The sequence below is a fragment of the Anabrus simplex genome, chromosome 4 (genome assembly GCF_040414725.1).
Source record: "Anabrus simplex isolate iqAnaSimp1 chromosome 4, ASM4041472v1, whole genome shotgun sequence".
Classification (NCBI taxonomy): domain Eukaryota; kingdom Metazoa; phylum Arthropoda; class Insecta; order Orthoptera; family Tettigoniidae; genus Anabrus; species Anabrus simplex.
In genome coordinates, this window is record NC_090268.1 from 363113989 (window position 1) to 363138379 (window position 24391).

At 38.5% G+C, this 24391-nt stretch overlaps 1 protein-coding gene across 3 annotated transcripts in view; it reads left to right on the forward strand.

The window, feature by feature from the left end:
- The window catches only part of LOC136872278 (uncharacterized), a 287188-nt gene that overhangs the window by 212611 nt on the left and 50186 nt on the right, over positions 1-24391 (forward strand). The window contains exon 7 of one of the 3 annotated variants that reach the window (XM_068227515.1): positions 18190-18247. The exons of the other annotated variants lie outside the window; for them this stretch is intronic. Coding sequence (XP_068083616.1) covers positions 18190-18228 — 39 coding nt within the window. The 3' untranslated portion in view covers positions 18229-18247. Of the gene's footprint in view, positions 1-18189; positions 18248-24391 lie in introns of those variants that run through there. 3 annotated transcript variants of the gene reach the window in all.

The window sequence follows — 24391 nt, forward strand, 5'->3', positions numbered from 1 at the left end:
TTTCACGCAATAACTGCTGATGATATACTATCAAGTTTATACTCATAGTTACTGGTACGTCTCACAGCTCACACTACAGGAGAATCGGTCTCGATTCTCGCGAGAGTCTCGAGATCTGAGACGTCAATCTCGAGAGTCTCGAGCGAGACTGTTGCCCATCACTAACTACAAGTGACCGTATCAAAACATTACAAACTGCTGAGTGCACACTCTCCATCTTGCTATTCTTCTTGTACTGTCCTCCTTTCTGTTTAAATTCCAGACCTCCTGTGTGACTACGTAAACACTTCCTGTTCTTCCAAAGCCTATTATTTTAAACACTTCTTGCTCTTCCACAGCCTATTATTATACACCTTATTATATAATTAAACAACTATGTTACAAGACCGTATCTTTCACTTTTCTTTAAAAAATTTGACTGCACATAAAAACTTATTCAGGTTTTCTTCTCCGATCCATTGTTTCACTATCCATGCTAAAACTTCTTGTTCATCACTTTGCCTGCACATCTCATGCTGCTCAGTACTTAGAAACATTACCCTTAACTTCTCTGTTTCCTTGCTAAAACCTACTAACTGTAGGTCATCGGTCTTATTCCCACACAAAATACACTGTGAGTTCTCTTTACTCTTAATCCTAACCCTTATTTTTATATAATCCTATGAGCCACCATATTACCCCTTTTATCCTTCTATCCACATATCTTATGTTTATCTTGGACCCTGGGAATATCTTATAGAATAAACAAAGTGAAGCTCTATTCCTAAATTCTTCTATCAGTCTTTGCATTTGTATATCCTTAATTCTTGCTATCAGAGGTCTCTGGCTGCTACTACCTTTTCCTTTCCATGTCTCGAACCAAATATAACCCATACCAACATTCTCAACGTAGGTTTTTATTTTTTACAACTAACTTTCAGCATACATACCTTTCAATTATTGCTTGTAGGCTTCTTGCAGCACTAAACCACCCCCCTTCCTTGTTTCAGTCGCATCCAATAATTCAAGAGGCTACTCTTTTAATGCATTCCACTTCTAAATACTCTCTGCATATTAACTCCCCCGCATTTGCTGTACACTGAGGTAGTCTCATAACTGTCATACTAAATTTGTATATAATCAATTTAAAATATCCCTTTTTTTCTAGGCCCTATAATTCTACCCCATAGGGGGTTGATGTTGCTCACGTCCCTAGGTTTAACCTCAAAATACCCTACACGTGACCCCTGGGTGGTGCTAAGCGAGCAACAATATATTTGGCAGCCAGTCTATCACTGCGATCTCCTGGCAATTACATACAATGACATATCAAACATGTCTCAACAGCTCTTTTAAGAGCTCCCTAACAAGAAACATTGGACCAACGATTCGACTCCTCCAACTAAATGTCGAAAGTATCAGCAAAGCAAAGTGTGACTATCCATCTAAACTTTTATTGGACAACAATATTGATATTATCGCCATTCAGGAAACGCATGTTTCTAATGCAGATCAGTTTCGAAGCAGAGGTCGTATCCCTGGTTATACTTCTCTTGGAGTGACATATCACGATGTGTATGGAATAGCCACCTACATCCGTAACAACATAAATGAAGCCTCGCTTATTTCTGAAAATACAGATGGAAATATACATACAGTTGTCACACAGTTGCATGGCATTACTATAACGAATGTCTATAAACCACCTAACATTCTTTGGCCTGAACATGTCTTACATACTGCAAAGCATCCTGCAATTTATGTTGGGGATTTTAACATTCACCATGGACTCTGGAAGTACTCCAAAAATGATGAAAATGGTAGAATGCTCGTGCAATGGGCAGAGGAAAATGACCTCCATTTAATTTTTGATGCTAAAGACAAGGGCACATTTAGATCAGCTGCATGGATCAAAGATACAAATCCAGACCTCTGTTTTGTAAGCTGTAATGAAAGTGGTTTTCCTGAAAACATCACGAGAAAAGTGATTGGTGAATTTCCACATAGCCAACATAAGCCCATCCTAATTGAAATTGGTATCACAATCCCTGTAATTAGATCAACACCACATTCTCGTTGGAATTTTCGTAAAGCTGACTGGACCAATTTCACAGCAGAACTTGATAAGTGCATCCGCTGGATTCCTCCTAAATATAACAACTATAGGCGTTTTGCTGGTGCAGTTATAGAAACAGCTAAGAAGTTAATTCCAAGAGGTTACCGCAAAGAATATATCCCTGGATGGAACGAAGAAAGTGAAGCACTATATCAAGACTTTCAACGATGTGGAGATCCTAACATAGCAACCAAGCTTCTGTCCAGTCTGGACTCATCTCGAAGGCATAAGTGGATAGAAACAGTTGAGAGGATAGATTTTACTCGCTCTAGCAGAGAAGCTTGGAGTCTTCTCAGAAAATTAGGAGGAAGCCCACCAGTATGCAGAGAACAGGCTGAAGTTACATCAGATCAAATTGCCTCTCACATCATTGCAACGTCACGAGTTCCAGGTGACAAGAAACACACCAAATATATTCGACGACAACTTCAAGTCTTGAAGTCAACAGCACCTCAGTCTTCAGAATATGCAAATCCCTTCACAGTATCCGAGATTGATACAGCACTAAAAGATGTAAAACCATTTAAAGCTCCTGGCTTCGATGGAATTCATCCCGAGTTCTTGATCAGTCTGGGACAAAATGCGAAGAAATGGCTGGCAACATTTTACACAGACATCTTACTAACTGGACACATGCCTTTGGAGTTCAAAAAAGCTAAGATAATTGCGATTTTAAAACCTGGCAAACCCAACAACAAGCCAGAAAATTATCGCCCCATAGACCTCCTTAGCTGTTGCTACAAACTGTTAGAAAGACTCATATTTAACAGAATAAGCAGCACCATTTTACAGCACATTCCCATGGATCAGGCAGGCTTCAGACCAGGTCGCAGCTGTTGTGATCAAGTTTTGGCACTTACAACATTCATAGAAATGGAGTTCCAAAGAAAATTGAAAACATCTGTTGCTTTTGTTGATCTCACTGCTGCATTTGATACCATGTGGAGGGAAGGTATGGTCTATAAACTTCTGCGGGTCATACCATGCATGAAGATAGCAAGACTTATTAACAATATGTTGAGTGATAGGAGGCTTCAGGTTATCATCGGGAACAATGTGAGCAAGGAGAGGAAGCTTAAAAATGGTTTGCCTCAAAGTTCAGTCCTATCGCCACTCCTGTTCAGCTTATATATATCTGATCTTCCTGAAGTTACATCACGCAAATTCTGCTATGCTGATGATATAGCATTAGCTGTGCAACACAAAGGACTGGAGAGAACTGAAGAGATTTTAACAAGGGATTTGTCCATTTTGGTAACTTACTTCAGGAACTGGAGACTTAAGCCCAACACCAATAAAACGGAGGTGTCTTGTTTCCATTTAAACAATCACTTAGCAAATAATAAATTGAATGTAAGTTTCTGTGGCAGGATACTTCACCACAACTGGAACCCAAAATATCTTGGAGTAATCTTGGATCAAACACTATCCTACAAGCAACATCTGCTGGGCTCTGCACAGAAACTGAAAACACGTAACAACATCATTCATAAGCTTTGTGGAACTACCTGGGGTTCTTCGGCAAGCGTTTTACGGTCTTCAGCTTTAGGCTTGGTATATTCAAGTGCTGAGTACTGTGCTCCAGTATGGATGAACAGTCATCACACAAAACTCATTGATACTGAATTGAATTCCACTATGCGCATAATAACTGGCACAATTCGATCTACACCAACTCATTGGCTCCCGCTTCTATCTGGAATAATGCCATCTGATTTACGCAGATCCACCGCTCTTATCAAGGAATTCAATAAAATCTTAAGGAACCCCGATCTACCTGTACACGAAGATCTACGAACTATCAACCAAAACAGATTATGTTCACGCCATCCAACTTTACGTAACGCCTCAGACATGGTTGCTAGAAGCTACAACCCAACTACAGAGTGGAAAAGACGGTGGGAAGCAGCAACGGAGACGCTCCTGCACAGTATGTTCTCGAATGCTAAACTTCCAAGTGGATTCCAACTACCACGTAAAACATGGTCTGCTCTGAACAGAATAAGAACAGGCCATGGCAGATGCAGAGACATGCTGTTTAAATGGAACAAGTTGCCGACACCCGCGTGTGACTGTGGAGCTGCACTACAAACCATACATCATATTGTCAGAGTGTGAAACGCGGGCATACACAGGCAGCAAAGTGGATTTCCTGATGGCAACTCCAGAAGCAATACAGTGGATCAGTGATCTTGACATTCAGTTGTAGGGAGCCTTTTCTTGTTCATTGTTTTCTTGTTATGTAAATATGTATATAATTTATATCTAAACTCAGTTTGATTGTATGGGCCATACGCTAAATAAATAAATAAAAAATCTACCCCATATAAAGTTCTACTTAATACTAATGTCTTTAACACTAATCTCAGTACCTTGTAATTTATCCCTGGGTATTTAGCCTCTAGAATTTTAACTACCGAGAGAGCTGCAACCCCTCTCCATTTACCCTTACCCTCTTAATATGATCATCCTGTCCTCTTCTATTTATCAGCACTCCTAGATATTCAAATTTCTCAACATCTTCTATTCTCTCTCGCTGTATCATCCATTCCCTTCCATTTTTCATCCTCCTGCTCTTGCGTATTATTAACACCTTCAATTTATTACAATTCATTTTCAGTGACCACTTCTTTGCGTATTCCGAAATCTCGTTCAAACTTCTCTGTAAACCCCCTCCTGTTAAAGCCATTAATATTATATCGTCCATGAATGTCAATCCTGGTATCTCTAAATTGTGTACTACTGGTACAGCTCAATTTTTGCCTCCATGCCCTTCCAGTATGACATTTATGAATAATAAAAATAATATCGGCGATAATTTACAACCTTGCTTTAAACCAATCTTGCAATCTATCGGCCTACTAATTAGATTCTCTTCTAGTTCGATACAGCAATATACATTCTGGTATATCGCCTGAATCATCTTTCTTGAAACTCCCATCCTCCATAATTTTTCTATTAACACTTTTCTGCTCACCGTGTCAAATGCTTTTTCAAAATCAATTACTGCTAGACATACACCGACTCTTTCCCTGCTCATGTATTTTTCTATTATCATCTTTACTGTCATGATGATATCTGTTTGCCTCCTTTTTTCTGAATCCACCTTGAAACATAGATATCAAATTCTCTTCAGTCCACTCTCTTATCCTATTTGCCAAGACTCCTGTATAGAACTTGCCCAGTGAGTCTAGTAGAGTTATCCCTTGGTAGTTGTTCGGGAGGTTTTTGTTCCCTTTCCTTTTATATATTGGGCAAATAATTCCAAATTCCCACTCTTTTGGTACTTTACCACCATTGTAAATTCTGTTAAATAACTTTACTATTCCCTCCCCATCTGGCTGTATTTAATTATTTCTTTCCAAAATAAATTGTTTATACCATTCCACCCCTGCAGCACCGATCTACTCCTAAGCTTACCTATCACCTCCTGAACTTCCTCTATTGAGATTTCCTTATTGAGTTCATATATGCTTGTATATTTCTCCATATGACCTGCATCCCTTGTCTATACTCCCCATTTAGCCCTCTCTCCTAATAACTCACTTAGTGATCGTAATCAATATTCGATTTGTCGTGCCTCTTCCCTCCTTTATAAATTTTATTTATTCTTTCCCAAATTCTCTCTGTTTGGTTCATCCTACGTTCACTATTTATTAGCTCTGATTGTTCCTTCATCCATAGCTTTTTCCTCTCAGCAATTACAAGTTTGTACTCTTTCCTTAATCTGAAAAAAAACTTCATTCCTTCCATTTGCTTTATAATCTTTTAACACTCTCATCACTTTTCTTAATACCTCACATTCCTTACTATACCAACCTCCCCTTCCCTCTTCTTTCTTCTACTACCTTGATCTGTCCGTACAACCTTCTTTATTGGATATTCAATTAGCTCCAAATCTCTAGCAGTACTATTTTCCTTCAAAACCACTTCCCATCCACGTCTAATTAATTGTATTTCTTTTTTCATAAGGTCGTCTAGTTCCCTTTTTGTGTTCTCTCCATTCATATTTAATGTAACTTCTACCCTTCTCTAAAATCCTCCCTTACCTCCCCTATTCTTCTCTCTATCCTCACCCACACCAGTGCATGGTGCGGCTCCACCCAATCACCTACCTCTATCCTTTTGATTTTCTCTAACGTCCTCCGATTTCATTGCTAAGTCAATAACACTTCACCCCTGGGCCGTAATTTGTCAGTTTTCCTTCTTTGTCACCCTCCCAGCAACCATTTAAGATGAAGAACTTCCCTACCTCACACAATTCCAGGAGTTTTCCACCATAAATATTTATTTCCTTATCTTTACTTCTTCTTCCTCTCCTTATCTCGTCTTCCTTACTGAACATTGGACTTCGCTGACCTATTCTGGCATTCCAATCTCCAAGTAATAATATTCCATCTTCTTCATACTTCCCTCTAATAATACTAGTAATTTTTCACCAACTGTTTTTAATTTTAAATGTTCAACAAATTATATCTAGATGTTTAAGACAGTGATTTATACTTATTATAACGTACCACAAGACTATAAGAATTTTCAAGTGTTGGATCTTTCTTCACCGGGCGAGTTGGCCGTGCGCGTAGAGGCGCGCGGCTGTGAGCTTGCATCCGGGAGATAGTAGGTTCGAATCCCACTATCGGCAGCCCTGAAAATGGTTTTCCGTGGTTTCCCATTTTCACACCAGGCAAATGCTGGGGCTGTACCTTAATTAAGGCCACGGCCGCTTCCTTCCAACTCCTAGGCCTTTCCTATCCCATCGTCGCCATAAGACCTATCTGTGTCGGTGCGACGTAAAGCCCCTAGCAAAAAAAAAAAAAAAAAGATCTTTCTTCAAGTCATTTCTGACTGTGTTAATAACAATTCAAGCATACTCCATCGTAAATCAATATTCAATTTTAAAACTTTCATCATCCAGGAGAGTGGGTCATTTTGTCCCTTAAAGTGTTTTACTTTACGAAGGTTTATTTTAGTAGATACTGATATTAGATCAGAACTGTTTTCAAGTAATATACAATGTAGTTTTTTGTTATATGTACGGCCAATTCATTTTTAGAAAGTGTTCTAATATCTTATGGCTGATGATGGCCTAATATCAATACGCGTAGGCCAAAATTAGTACCATGATTAAAATAAATTGAAGTACTAATTTTATGTTGGGTTGATTAGGTAGATTACCTCATTTATCTACAATAATTATACTGTCATCAATACAGAACATGAAAATTATAAACTTTAATAAAAAAAGAGTAGTGTTAAGAAAATGTTGCAAACCTTGGGCTGGGAAGACTTGGGAGTAAAGAGGCAAACTGCTCAACTTAGTGGTACGTTCCAAGCTGTTAGTGGAAAGATGGCATGGAGTGGCATTTGTAGATGAATAACCTTGATTGGAGCTTTTAAAAAGGTAGGAAAGATCAAAATAAAAACTGGAATTCAAGAGGACAAATTGGGGCAAATATTCATTTATAGGAAGAGGAATTAGGGACTGGAATAACTTATCAAGAAAAATCCTCAACAAATTTCCAAGTTCTTTGAAATAAAGACAGACTAGGTAAACAACTGAAAGAGAATCTGCCACCTGGGCCCTAAATGCAGATCAATGATGATTTGATTTGTTTTATGGTCAGCTGATACGTGTATAGAAGTCAGCCGACGATAAGGAGGAGGTCACCCAGCTAGTACCAGGGACTAAAGAAAGCAGGGGGTGGCTGAGCTATATGGAGGCATAACGGCAGGCCGTCTTTAGGACCTTGGGGTCTGGTCGGGCAGTGCTACTACTAGGTGAACCTAAGGATGGTGCCATATGTGTGACACTAGTGAAGTGAGCCAAGGCCCTCATACCCAAAGCAGGTGACAGATGTAGCAGTACAATGGCAGGTCACCTTTTGAGAAGATAGCAATAGACACCACTGGACATTTTTTGTGTCTGACGCCAAAAATATCTACCTGCTTCTGGCCATGGACTATTTTGCTAAGTGGCCTGATGTCTATGCCATTCCAAATCAGGAAGGTCAACAGTAGCCGATGCCCTGGTGAAGAATTTTTTCTGTCGCTTTGGTGTTCTGAGAGAGCTACACAGCGATCAGAGCAAGAATTTTGAATCGATGCAGATGGACGTTCTACAGCATCTGGGTGTATGGAATACCCAAAGGACGCCCCTCTTCCCGCAGTCAGATGGCACAGTAGAGGTATTCACAAAGGCTGTCTTAACATCCGAGGAAGGTAGTGTAAGTACACCAGAGGGACTTTTTGGTAGACTACCCTGCATCAACTCTTTAGTTGACAGGCATGACACCTATCAAAATGGTTTTGCAAAAGAGCTACGTCTATTATGTGACTTAATATTCAGGATGGCTCCAGATCAAGAACAACTGGCAATAGACTACATATGAGAACTGATGAAACAGTTCAACAACATGTAAGTATATGCCCAATTACACCTAAAGTTAACTAGCGACTGGATGAAGGTGCAATATGATCTCCAAGTGAACTTGGCAGGATTCGAGGAATGTGATTTTTATTTTATTTTTTTACAACTAGTTTGTTTACATCGCATCGACACAGATAGGTCTTATGGCTAGGAGTGGGAAGGAAGTGGTCGTGGCCTTAAGATACAACCCCAGCATTTCCCTGGTGTGAAATTGAGAAACAATGGAAAAGCATCTTTAAGGCTGCCGACAGTGGGGTTCGAACCCACTATGTCCCGAATGCAAGCTCACAGCTGCACGACCCTAACCACACATCCAACTCTCTCTAAGAATGTGTCTATACTAAACCATAATACTGAAGGGGAAGTCACCGAAGCTCCAGTTGCTGAGGGAAGGTCCCTTCACAGTTATCAGGATTAACGATGTAGTCTACAGAATTCAGCAGCCTCCCAGAGGGAAAATTATCTTGTCCACTTAGACAGGTTTGCACCTTATCGTAGAGCAACTTGGGACGAGCATATTTAAGGTGGAACATTGTAACAATCAATCCTTGGCAGCAACAATGCCAGTACCCAGTTCAGCTTAACAAGCAACAGGTGTGGACCTGTAGAGTGTAGAGTGGCGAGTGCGGAGAGGCATGGTGGGAGTCGTACAGTACCGAGCGGAGATTGGGAGCTGGCAGCGAAGGTTGAAGAAGACCTCAATGCTGACTGCAAGTAAGGGAGTGCAGGACAAGATGGGCGAGGTGCTATTGGTGGCTGCGATGATAACCATGCTACTAGTTATTGGAACGTGGAGTTGAACCCCGGCCCAATTACTAGTGGCAACATGAGCTGGGAAGGTGTGAAGAAGATTAGGGAGGTGGTGAGAGAACTAAATAAAACAGCTATTTTGAACAGATAAAGGAAATGATACAAGAGCAAGCTACAAAATATGGAAATATGATGGAATGGCTTCAAAACAAAATGGGAGACACAGTGAAAAGGTAGGAAGTAATGAGAAAGAAATTGAGACGTTAAGAGAGAAAGTTAAAAACCTGGGAAAGGAGATGTCTATATTGAAGGAGACGTAGGACATCAGTGAGGAAAGAATGAAGAAATGTATATACATATACGGGCTGCAGGAAGAAGGGAGTGAGAAGAAAGTAGACATTAAATACAAAGTGGTGGAAGTTATCCAGAACAAACTGAAAATTAATTTCAATGAAGTGGACATAGACGATACTGAGAGGGTAGGTAAAGTAAAAGGGCGTAGACCAATAAAGGTTATTATCTACCCTAATGGCGGAAATAGTGCTAAGAATTGTAAGTAACTTACAAGGGGGAAAAATTTGGGTCAAGAGATACATGGGAAGAGAAGGGAGCGAGAACTTTAGAACTCTGAAGAAACATCTAGGGAGAGCCAGATATCAGGGTTGTAGGGGGAAGTAAAGATAAGGAAATAAATATTTATGGTGGAAAACTCCTGGAATTATGTGAGGTAGGAAGTTCTTCATCTTAAATGGTTGCTGGGATGGTGACAAAGAAAGAAAACTGACTTATATTACTTGAATACTGTAAATGCACCTTCTTGGATACATTTTGGAAATAGTTCTTTTTTTCATGGCATTTGAAGGTTATAAACTGTGAATCAAGGTTAACTGCATGCAGTAACGGGCCATAGAATATTTTGCAACGCGGCAAGGGCTAAATTACGAATTGGTGGTTAATTCGAAATCACATAATTCGAAGTCCGATTTTTGAGTCCCAACAACTTCAAATTAACGAGGTTTTACTGTATATGCAAATACTCTAATTCTGCTGTGTGAAATCTACATTCCTTCTTGCATATAATCATAATTTCATTAGTTATCATAATACACTCAACATATGTATGATCACTTCTTCAAGATATATCAATTTTATCACAACATAACCTCGTAAGATATAATTCAAACATTACACTTCAGTGAGTCACTTGTTATCTTAAATACTTCACAATTATTATTATTATTATTATTATTATTATTATTATTATTATTATTATTTACATATTTTACGCCCACATTGGAGCACTGAAATCAATACATTCGAGTTAATTTCTTCTTTTTCTTCTCCCAGAACTTTCTCATCCTCTCCGACCTGGAAGCCCTTTGTGTGTCCGATATAGTATATTGTTTCCGTTCAACTGTTTTTAGTTTGAGACTTATGCTTTTGTTCTTCAAAATCCTCTCCTCTTTTCTGTCTTTGATTTGTTGCCGAGTTATAGCCAATTCTTCCAAATCATCCTGAGCTTCTTTGAACCAATTATTATTGATTTTATTCTTCAAAAAGTAATCGAATAGTTGTTTCAATATCCTGGTGTGATGACTACATCTCACTTAATTAAGAACCATTATTTAGCAAACTTAGCTTGTCATTCAGCGGGTATAGCGACTTTGTAGCTCTCAGCGCTACCTCTGTAGTCCTTGGCCGGCTGGATAATATGGGTCAGCTGGAGTCCTCTCCTTCGTCAGGTTTGGTCAGCTGGCTGGTTACATATTCTCCTCCAGGTCGGTCCACCTCGAAATTAGCAAGTCATAACCATCTTCTCTCTTGACCTAGTGTTAACATAAAATAATCCCAGCAAATGAAAGTTAATTTTAAAGCTTCTTAAAAATTAAAATATCTCATCAGTACTCTTGTATTTTGCTTATTGATCTGACTTTTGCCAAATATTTGACACTGGGTTCAGTATATCTTCGATTTTATCTTTGCCTTATTTATTTTATATATATATTGCGCCCGTATAGACAAGTCACGGAACAAGAGACACACGAGGGGTGCTCAGTTTGTGCATGACCTGACTGGCTGAATAAACACAAATGGCAGGATTAAACAGTAGGTTCGGAAATAAGAAAGTAATCGATATTAGATGGAATTATAACATAGTTTATTCAAAATAAAATACTTTTGCCATCCTGACTAGCTCTGATTATGAAAAATGATCGCTACTTTAAATTAATTACTGATGATTGTTGACGTGAAACATTCAACTTATTTGCCCTACAATTCTAACAGAATTGATTTATGAACATATATTTGTTTTGTTAATCGCAGTTGTTTTACAATTTTAAATTTTGAATCTTAAAAATTAGGGCATCAAATCTAATTCCTTGAACAAATCTGAAAAATACATTAAATTTTAATGGAGTGTTTGGAATATAAAATATTTAGAATTTACAAAATCATATTTCCTGATAATGACATTTTAGTGAAGTTACATTCTTGAAAATATTCATTACATTTACACGTTACTTGAATGTGTGTTAGAAAAGAAGTAAAAATTAAACCGAGACGTCGAGTATATCTGCTCCAAATTATTCTCAATTATCTCCTCATGAGAACAATATTTAACGTTATCGTTAAGTGGTCATTTATAATGAAGTGAAATTAATAATCCTCAAAAAACAATCAAATCAAAAATTTATCTACGTCGAAATGCAGTCAAAAGCGTGAATTATAAGCAACTAAAATATCATTGATTATTCCATCTGTCAATACAGCACATGTATCTGAAACTTACAAGATATTTCTAATAACTACAAATCTGACTAATTCTACCAACTATCTACAGGAACCTCCTCTGCGAACCATGTGACCTTGCCGTGGTGGGGAGGCTTGCGTGTCCCAATGATGCAGATAGCCGAGCCGCAGGTGCAACCATATCGGATGGCTATGTGTTGAGAGACCAGACTAACGAATGGTTCATCGAAAGGGGGGTAGCAGCCTTTCGGTAGTTGCAAGGGTGGCAGTCTAGATGATTGACTGATACGGCCTTGTAATAATACTCAACATGGCTTAGCTGTGTTGATACTGCTACACGGCTGAAAGCAACGGGAAACTACAGCCGTAACTAACTCCCGAGGACACGCAGCTCTCTCTGTATGAATGATGTGCTGATGATGGCTTCCTCCCGGGTAAAATATTCCGGAGGTAAACTAGTCCCCCATTCGGATCTCCGGGTGGGTACTACAGGAGAGGGGGCGAACATCAGGAAGATGGATACTGACATTCTGCGAGTCGGAGCGTGGAATGTTAGAAGTTTGAATCGTTGTGGTAGGTTAGAGAATCTGAAAAGGGAGATGGATAGGCTAAAGTTAGATGTAGTTGGTATAAGTGAAGTACGTTGGCAGGAAGAACAAGATTTTTGGTCAGGCGACTACCGAATTATCAACACAAAATCAAACAGGAGAAATGCAGGAGTTGGTTTAATAATGAATAACAAATTAGGGCAGCGGGTAAGCTATTACGACCAGCATAGTGAAAGAATTATTGTCGTCAAGATAGACACCAAACCAATACCCACCACAATAGTGCAGGTCTATATGCCTACTAGTTCAGCGGATGATGAAGAAATCGAAAGAATATACGAGGAGATAGAAGATTTAATACAATATGTAAAAGGTGACGAGAATCTAATTGTGATGGGAGACTGGAATGTAGTGGTAGGCCAAGGAAGAGAAGGTAGTACAGTAGGAGAATTTGGATTGGGACAAAGGAACGAAAGAGGAAGTCAGCTGGTTGAATTCTGCACTGATCATAATTTAATCCTTGCCAATACTTGGTTCAAACACCACAAACGACGCCTGTATATGTGGACAAGACCTGGAGACACTGGAAGGTATCAAATAGACTTCATTTTGATTAGGCAGAGATTCAGAAACCAGGTGTTGGATTGCAAAACTTTCCCAGGAGCAGACGTGGACTCTGACCACGAAATGCCATCTGAAGTTGAAGAAATTGAAGAAAGGAAAGAATGCATAAGATGGGATCTATACAAGTTGAAAGAAAAGAGTGTGAGGGATTGTTTCAAGGAACACGTTACACAAGGACTAAATGAAAAGGCTGAAGGAAACACAATAGAGGAAGAGTGGAGAGTCATGAAAAATGAAGTCAGTAGGGTTGGTGAAGAAATGTTAGGAAGGAAGAAAAGATCAACTAAGAATCAGTGGATAACCCAGGAGATACTAGACCTGATTGATGAACGACGAAAATACAAGAATGCTAGAAATGAAGAGGGCAGAAAAGAATACAGGCGATTAAAGAATCAAGTGGATAGAAAGTGCAAGGTAGCTAAGGAAGAATGGCTGAAGGAGAAGTGCAAGGATGTCGAAGGCTGTATGGTCCTGGAATAGGTAGATGCTGCATACAGGAAAATCAAGGAAACCTTTGGAAAAAGGAAATCTAGGTGTATGAATATTAAGAGCTCAGATGGAAAGCCACTTCTAGGGAAAGAAGATAAAGCAGAAAGATGGCAGGAGCATATCCAACAGTTGTATCAAGGTAAAGATGTAGATAATTTGGTTCTGGAACATGAAGAGGCTGTTGATGCTGATGAAATGGGAGACCCAATTTTGAGGTCAGAGTTTGACAGAGCTGTGAGTGACCTCAATAGGAACAAGGAACCTGGAATTGATGACATTCCCTCTGAATTACTGACTGCCTTAGGAGAAACCAGCATGGCAAGGTTATTTCATTTAGTGTGCAAGATATATGAGACAGGAGAAGTCCCATCCGATTTTCGGCAGAATGTTGTTATATCTATTCTCAAGAAAGCCGGTGCTGACAGGTGTGAAAACTACCGCACCATTAGTTTAGTATATCATGCCTGCAAAATTTTAACACGTATTATTTACAGGAGAATGGAAAAACAAGTTGAAGCTGAGTTGGGAGAAGATCAATTTGGTTTCAGAAGAAATGTAGGAACACGTGAAGCAATCCTGACTTTACGTCTGATTTTAGAGGATCGAATCAAGAAGGACAAGCCTACGTACATGGCATTTGTAGTTCTAGAAAAGGCATTCGATAATGTTGATTGGACCAAGCTATTTATGATTCTGAAGATGATAGGGATAGATACCGAGAACGAAGAATTATCTACAATCTGTATAAAAATCAGTCTGCAGTGATAAGAATCGAGGGCTTTGAAAAAGAAGCAGCAATCCGGAAAGGAATGAGGCAAGGTTGCAGTTTGTCCCCTCTCCTTTTCAATGTTTACATAGAACAGGCAGTTAAGGAAATCAAAGAGAAATTTGGAAAGGGAATCACAGTCCAAGGAGAGGAAATCAAAACCTTGAGATTTGCCGATGATATTGTTATTTTATCTGAGACTGCAGAAGATCTCAAGAAGTTGCTGAATGGTATGGATGAAGTCTTGGGTAAGGAGTACAAGATGAAAATAAATAAGTCCAAAACAAAAGTAATGGAGTGCAGTTGAACGAAGGCAGGTGATGTAGGAAATATTAGATTAGGAAATGAAGTCTTAAAGGAAGTAGATGAATATTGTTACTTGGGTAGTAAAATAACTAACGATGGCAGAAGGAGGACATAAAATGCAGACTAGCACAAGCAAGGAAGAGCTTTCTTAAGAAAAGAAATTTGCTCACTTTGAACATTGATATCGGAATTAGAAAGATGTTTTTGAAGACTTTCGTGTGGAACGTGGCATTGTATGGAAGTGAAACATGGACAATAACTAGCTCAGAAAGAAAGAGAATAGAAGCTTTTGAAATGTGGTGTTACAGAAGAATGCTGAAGGTGAGATGGATAGATCGAATCACGAATGAAGAGATACTGAATCGAATTGGTGAGAGAAGATCGATTTGGCTAAATTTGACGAGAAGAAGAGATAGAATGATAGGACACATCTTAAGACACCCAGGACTTTTTCAGTTGGTTTTTGAAGGAAGTGTAGGTGGTAAGAACGGTAGGGGTAGACCAAGGTATGAATATGACAAGCAGATTAGAGCAGATGTAGGATGCAATAGTTACGCAGAAATGAAAAGGTTAGCACAGGATAGGGTAGCATGGAGAGCTGCATCAAGCCAGTCTATGGACTGATGACTCAAACAACAACAACATCTACAGAATAATTCTATAGAAGAACTATTTACATTATTTACATCACGTCCACGTATGAATTAACATTCCCACTCTCCAGTGAATTCCATTCTGAGGTATTACTGAAAATATGAAGTCTCCATGTGGTTAAGAATTCGTGCATTAAAGTGAGTTCGCCTGGTATCGAACTACAGTCTGATATGGATAGTTACCTGAGAATCTACGTCCAAGTGCAATCATTTTCCCGTAAATAATTCACACAAAACATTTGTGGCTTCGAATCAGTGATTTTCCACAACTTACAACAGGATAAATCTATTCATAAAATTAAGTCAGAATTCTGGAGTACGCCTACTGACATATTCTTGTTATTATCATTAGAAGACTTTATCAAAGTGACTACAATTTTGTATTCTCGAAGAACTATCATCTATTTCCGTCAACCTTCAATATCACTTAATAAAAATATCGTCGCACAAAACGTCGTAAATCGCTATCTTATCGCATATATTCATTCACCATAATTGTATATCACAAAACATGTAGTCAAGAAATCACGTAACAACATATGCTATCATCCAAGAAGCAAGTCTTACTTTCCTTAAATTTGTCTCTGATTAAATTTACCATTCAAAATCATATATTTCTACTCAGGTACCCCTGATTAATCTATGATCTTATTCCAGAATTAACATCCTGACGACATACTACAATTGCCACAAGGTACGAATGTAAGTCCAAATATCACCAAAATATTGAAAAATATTGGGGAAATATTATCTCAATAAATTCCTACGACACAGATTAACCCACTAATGCAATAAAATTCATTAAATAAGAAAGGATGTTTATGATAACAAATGGATAAAATTTCAATGTATCGTCATTTCAGAACTCTGTAACACATGGTTAGGAATATGACTTGCATACTTGAACAAAATTTCATCTCTTAACCTGGACATTTGGGAACAATTAAATGAAGTAATATAAGGGATAGGTCAACTACTAGACTATGAGACCACACCAAAAGAAAAGAGAAATAAATTAATTACTACAGAGAACAGATATAAATAAAGACGTAGTCGACTTAACTTATACTGTAGGCTTCATGTTCAGCTCTGGACGTCCTTAATTGATCTGTCTAGGGTTGAAATTCCTGCATTTCTCCTCCGTTGGCAACGGTCTGCAGATTTAGAAGCTCATGGTGAAATATGGGTAGAATTCAGTAGTAAATCCCATCTCCTTGTGGTGTAGGCTGTTGAGGTACTCTTCAGCTCCACATTTCCAGATGATTTCACTGAAACTTGTACAGAATAAATTAGAGAGATTTCTAGGCACAATCCTACGAATTGACATTGAAAAACACGTACTTATTATTATTTATCCGCATCCATTCGACGTCTGTTGGTCAAGTACATTTAATCGTAGTAGTAGAGACTGGCACAATTTTCTAAGTATAGGATTGACACTGGATAGACGTCCTCACTGTCCCTGGTGATAACTGAATATCGAATGACGTCCTCCCACGATGTGTAGTGATGTTCTCGTTGACCAGTGTAATGAGCGTAGACGGAGAGTAATATGAGAATGAACACGCGTATCGCTTCCTTTAAGTAGTACCATACCCCCGCTGATCGTCGGAAGTACAAGTAAGTTCAAGTACTGAATTCTTGTCAGCTCCTTTAATTATTATTAAAATCCACACGTACACCACTCAGGATCAAACATAAATTCAGTTAATAATATTTTAATTTAAACATGTATCATTACCACTGTTCAGTCTAATTTCAAATTTGTACACATTCCATGTCTTCATCCTTCAATTTTTTTAATGTTACATTGTAATGGTCATAGTTTTAGATTTCTTAATGGGGGCCCCCCTCTCTTACTAGGTCTTGTTGTATACTGGAATTTTAATTCAACTAGCTGAAGAAGAGAATGTATATATATTCTCGAAACATGTACTAGACATAATGTTGAGATGAAAGGTAAATAAAAATCAATATATATTATTGACTAGGCAGATCATTTACCTATATATTAATTATTCCTTTCTTCTGCGCTGTATATTAGGTATCGCACAGTATCTTTTTGTTTAGAACGAGTAATATCTGAGTATTTCATTTTTCTCGGCTAGTATCTTCTTTTCCAACGCAGCTCAAATGATTCGTGTCCGTCCAGTATTTCGGCATATTAGTAATAATATATTAGTATTTACTTGTTTCTTTTCAAACAATCCACTTGATATTTTTATGTTCTCTACTCACAGCCTTTGAGATTGCACGTTCTTTACTCGGTCTTGGCCTCATGTGAGCTTTTAAATTATAGTTCACTTTATATAATTCATGCCTGTGTGGTCCATACCTCCACTTTGACGCCAGTTTGGAACACGTCAGAAAATGCAATGGGCACATTAATTATTTACTCCAGTCTTACATCTCTGTACTGCTAAAGAAGAAAATTACATCAAAGCCCATATCCTTACCAGTAACGTAGTTGAAAGTTGTTTCGGAGTATGGAAACGACTATTCAGGTGTTTGTTGAAGGGTATCAATGCCAGTCTGAAAAAGACAAATTTGCATTGTAGCATTTGCTGTGCTACATAACATTGCTATTGACGTGGTTGAAGACCTTGATGACGAACCTATCATTATTCCATAAGGACCTATTTGTTAATGACTGGTTTTGAAGGAAATTGTGTAAAATTAAAATATAAAAATTTAAAAAAAAGGTCACTGGTTTTAAATTACAAATGTTTTATTTAGGCCTATTCATTATTTCTTTTAACATAATAAATGAAAATCCACAGCCTGTTTCCAATCATTCAACCGGGTCAGGGATGGAATGAATGAAGCCCCATCTAGCGGCGAGGACAGGAGATGTGCCGGCTGCCGAAGCCTGTCGCACTCCTCTGGGGCAATGATAAATGACTGATCGATGAACTGTTAATGGAGAGTGTTATTGGAATAAAATATGACAGGGAAAACCGGAGTACCCAGAGAAAAACCTGTTCCTTCTCCGCTTTGTCCAACACAAATGTCTCATGGAGTGACCAGGATTTGAACCACGGTATCCAATGGTGAGAGGCCAGCATGCTGCCACCTGAGCCACGAAGGCTTCTCTTTTAACATAATAAATAAAATAAAAATTTACAAATTATTTAGCAAGGCATTTTTCTTTAAAGGGAGAATCTCCATTTTTATAGCATGTTCTTTTTGTTTCTGCTCTCTTTTTCCTCCTTGAAATTCTTAATTCACATTTTGTGCTCCTTCAACCTCATTTCAATCTCCTGCTCCAAATTTCTCATTATTAACAAGTGTTGTTCTTCCTGATGCTTTATGACAACAGCTGATCTCTCCTCTGCAGACTTTTTAATGGACAGCTTCTAATGTTGTACTCTAATAATAAATTAAGGTTTTAAGAAAATCTGTTTCACTGGATAAAGGAATATCAGCTTTACAAATTAAAATAAATATTTAGGAGTTTTATTCTCCGGAAATTAAACGTTCAAATGTGTGTTCTAAATTTGAAAAAGTGAAGAAGGAAGTTTTAGTGTTGCGGCACTCATATATGTAGAAGTTCCGTCTTAAGATGTACAAATAACATAAGGATACAGATAATAATAAATACTGTTTTTATGAGGGAATGTGGAAAATCTTCATTAAGATGCTTGTGAGGGTCTGCACTTCATAAGTGTGTGAGACTCTTACTCTCTTTCCACATACACTGCTACTTGATCCCAAGATTCCTGATTTTGCAGCATAACATGTACAATCTTATCTGGTACCAATATAGTTGGTCCATTGGCAGACCAGCTATATTGGTTTTATAAATTTACTCATTTGGGACAGATATTTCAGGTTCCCTATGGTAATCAACATTTATATCATGTTATCTGGTGTCAGATCTCCCTGTTTAGCTTCCAAACATCTCCATTGTGATAACCAATGGTTACATACAAAAAAAGTATGGAATACATCATTAATGTCTCCACAGTAAATACACATTGGGCTACTTACTCACCCTATTCTATGAAGGAAACTTCGAAAGTATCCATGTCCTGTCATGAATTATATAAAGTAGTAATTTACTTCCCCATGATTTTTGTCGACCCATTGGTCCATTTCCCTCGTAAATCACCTTCCCATCTCCGTTGCCACATCTCTGTTCTGTGTCTAAGAGCTAGCTTCTTTGCCTGTGTTCTTCCCAGCTCTTAGTATGCCAAATCTCCTGTCCTTCTAAAGCTAATAAATCAATAGGAGCTACTGCTGCTACTGCGAGAACTGCAGGTTCGGACACCATACAATATGCATATGCAATTCTTAAAGCCGCTCTTCGCTGCACTGGCACCATTGTTTTCCGATACTTTTCAGACTTCAAAGATTTAGCCCAAATTTCAGAGCTATGCAAAAGAATAAATTGGAGATTCAACATAAGAAGCCACCATTTACTAGATTTTGGACCTTTAATGTTACTCATCAATCTACTCAGTGCAGTCATTGATTTCACTGCCTTATCTGTTACCTGCTGAATATGGTCCCAGAAAGTGAGCTTGGTATCAAGCATTATACCTAAGTACTTTGTACTCCTAGATGTTTCAATGACAAGCTGCCCAACTTGCATAGGCACAAGAATATTAATCCTTTTCCTTGTTAGAAGAACTATTTCAGTTTTATGATCTGCTAATTCCAATCCGTGATTCATCATCCATTCTTTAATCCGCTGCATCACCTGGTTCAGTTTAAGTTGAGCCATCTCCAAATTATGGGCTACTATCAGAGCAAACACATCATCAGCATAGCCCACAAGTCTTGCATCTTCTGGCATCTTCAGCTGTAATAATTCATCATACATAATATTCCAAAGATTTGGACCAAGAATAGACCCTTGCACTACACCAGCTGTGAGTTGTTTTATTTTCTGACCATATACCAAGGTGACATAGATGTTGATTCCCATAGGGAACCTGAAATATTTGTCATGACTTAGCACACTGGGGCGAAACGCTGGCAACCAGGAATGAGTTAGCTGGAAAATTTATAATGTCCAATAACAGACAGATACTCTGGCAACTTAAAAATTTCTTGGAGCGCTTCCAACATATCACTCCATCTTGCCGAATTGAATGCGTTTTTTTACGTCTAAGGTCACAAGAAGCATCACTTTCCTAGAAAATATATTGCCCGATTGTGCTCTTTCTGCTATGTTCACTACTTTCCTGACCACATCAATCATCGAGTGACCCTTGCGAAATCCATATTGACAGTCAGATCCCCAGCTAAGTGAACTGCTGAAAGTATTTTGGGTTGTACAGTAGAAGCTTCTCTAGTCCTTTCCAATATCCAACATACACAGAGGTCTATAAGCTCCCAGTTTTACCTTTACTGATCAAAACCAATCAGGCTATTTTCCAGTGATTACAGAAAACCCTGCTTTCAAATAGTGATTGTACATTTTCAGCAGCAGATCAGGGCAGAATTCAGCTATCACCTTTAGTACTTATCTTGGAATACTATCTCGTCCAGGAGCTTTCTTGTTTCTGAGAGAATTAATAGCTATCATCAGTTCTTTGGATGTAAAGAGTGGCACATTTTTCTGGATCCTTTCCTCCTTTATCAATTATTTCTGAATTATCTGAAAATAATTTATCCACTGTTTCTTTGATGGTTTGTGATTCCATGATCGGACTCGAGAGTGCTCCTAATTTCTTCATGACTATCTTATAATTTAATCCCCATGGGTCGTCATCCACTTCCTTAGATAATTCCCACCACTTATTAATTTTATTCCACCAGGCGAGTTGGCCGTGCGGTTAGGAGCGCACAGCTGTGAGCTTGCATCCGGGAGATAGTGGGTTCAAATCCCACTATCGGCAGCCCTAAAGATGGTTTTCCGTGGTTTCCCATTTTCACACCAGGAAATGCTAGGGCTGTACCTTAAGTAAGGCCACGGCCGCTTCCTTCCCATTCCTAGGCCTTTCCTATCCCATCGTTGCAATAAGACCTATCTGTGTCAGTGTGACGTAAAGCGAAATAGCAAAAAAATTTTTAAAATATGTTATTCCGTTTAATTGCATTTCAGAGTTCTTTCTTCATAGATTTGTATTCCGCTAAAAGTGAGTAAACTTCTAGACTGTCCCATGCTCTTTGTGTTCTTCATCTAAGTCGCGCACTGTCTTCTCAGCTCAGCAATTTCTTCAGTCCACCAATATGCTGGATGCTTATTCTGTCACTGTTTATGCCTAGTCATGGACGCATCACATGCCTGCTGAATTAGCCCCATAGTAAGTTCAACACATCTGTTAACTGATATTCTTCCTTTGTGACCATGACATTCGCAATGCTCTGTGTTCCATTCTGGAAAACATCAAGGAACTTATCTTTGTCCATATAGCCTGTACTCCACCTGACTGGCTTGCACGAAGTGATCCTTGATTGCTGAGTAACATGCACATAAACAAATGAGTCAAACTTCACTAACTTTCTACTGATTATGGTGAAATTTCCTGGAGTCCTAATAATATTTCCTGGTGTGGTAGGTTGTTCAGCAATGACCTCCATGAAGGGGCACTCAGCAAATTTTGAGGGGATCAGTTGACCAGCGGTCTTTCCAACATGACTTTTTTACCTGTCCAGTCCATTTTTCGCATCTCACAACTAGTTACATCAGTCCACTTAGGGGGATATTTTGTGTGATGAAGTAGTTTGCTGGTGGCATAAGTTTGTCTGCTTGGCAACAAGTTCAAAGAAATCATCACAAAAAATAAGCCCTACTACTTTGTTATTATTATGAGGTTCATCAAGTCTTACCGTCATGCCAGGAACTCCTGGGAAAACCTTTAAAGTCAGTGAACTATTATTTTCTACTCATTCATCAGAAGAAATAAATATCACTTCCATTTACAATCACAAAATCACTTTCAGCCTCGTTCTGGACCACCACTACTCCACGTTGTATTGGAAGGCATACATCATTATTATCAACCAAGTCACTTTTGTCAGAATAGCTATCAACATCAAACTCACGATTGTCAACATCACTGGGGCAATCTGAATACTTATCCACATATAATTCATTAAAAATCTCGTCTGTGTCTAAATACGTGTTCAGTCTGGGAAGCGCCATGTTACCCACCACATGGCTCCTTGAAAGATGTAAACATGAGGTCAGAAAACTTAGCAAATGAATCATAAAACAGAAGAAGAACGTAAAGCAAAGCTAGCATGGAATAAACAAAAGCTTAAACACAGAGATTCTAGTAACCTTTACCGCCAGATAGTTTCAGAAGTTTCGTCAGATGTCGCCGAACGTACAAGTCTTGCGAAGACGAGTTAACTAGTCTGCCGTCCGCAATGTTCGGCCACCCAGACACAGGTAAACTCGTCTCCCGTCTGCAATGTGTTAACCCATACAAATTCATGTCCACATCCTTAATGTATAACTGGATATTTTCCAGTATCTGGTATCCAAATTGCAGCTGTCCCCAAATTGTCCGCAAACCACCCTAAGTGATCTTTATTCTGATACTGTTTACTGATAAGAAGAATATATATTCCAAACTCGTAGGTCATCTGTGTCAATAGTTCTTTGGCAGTTTGACTCCTGTGCAAATTTGCCTGAATTATCTTAATCATTTACTGCTGTTTTTGACCTTTTCAAGAGCTTCACTAAACACAAATGCACTCGACCAAGCCAGTCACATGTTTTAGTTTCGCTTCTTCAACCTCCTTCTCTGCACAAAGTATGAATCATGGATTTACTTTACAGCCTACTGCCTTGTGCCCAGCTTCTCCACACCTAAAGCAAGGTTTACTTCTATCTGTATCTTTACAATTTCGTGCGTAATGTCCATATATTAAACATTGAAAACAACGGGCCACTACAGTTCTTCTCCGCACTCTACAGTATAGCCATCCTATTTTAATACTGTCTACGACCAAGAGTTTCTGTGCATCTCTATCTGCTATATTTACAATAGCATGATTTTGCCCCCTGCTGTTAGGTTTTAATATTGAGACTTTCAATTCTACATTAGCACTTCCAAGATCTCACCTTACAGCTTCTTCTACATCTATACTATGATGACACAGTCCATATCCCGAATTTCTAGTATACGGTAGTACGAGAAGTTAAAGCCTTCATGACACCATCCTCACCAAAAGCATCTCTAAGAGATTTGTTAAAATTTTCCCTATTATATTTTTGCACGGTTTTATCAAATTCAAGAAGAATTGCTCCAGCTGCAGTTTTCTGAATTGATCGAATGCCCGTTCTACTGTCTTCTGGCTTTACCTTACTCCGGATATCTTTCAAAACATCTGAGTAGGTCTTACCGCATTTAATAAGTACTGCGTCTGGATGACTTCTTAATACTCAATACTACTTCTCATACATTTTTGTACTTTCAGTGTTGCTCTTGAATCAAATCCATCCTGCTGAGATAAAATTTCTTCAACCTTCTTCTCTGCGCCAAAGTATGCATCATGGATTTACTTTACAGTCTACTGCCTTGTGCCCTTCTTCTCTTTCACAGTCTTCTTAAATATTGCCTGCATCCATCCCTCCTCATCACCATTTTTATTTGCCATGGGCAATTCAGTCTTCTGTGTAATAGTTAAATTCTTATGCTGTACCTCCATAGTTCTCTTCCTTGATGTTCTGAATGATGCTCCGGCATAAAGAGCTCTTCAAATTTCTTCAAACCAAGCTGAATTTCCAACTTTAAATTCTTTTGTAAAATAGTCAGGAGACTTTTCAGCAAAGCCCTAGCAATCTTCTCAAGCTGCTCTTCCTCCTTACACTGAAATTCCATTAACTACTGACTGGTATCGACTGTCAGATCCAATATGTCATTACTCTCACTATCTACTTCAGTTTCTGTTACGACTACATAGTTCATAAGTTTCACTACTTCAGCATCATTATATTCAACCCTGTTGTCACAGTTGTCACATATTCCTATATGTTCGGGAAAAATCCACTGATGCCGACAAAGGATTCTAACTGGCCAT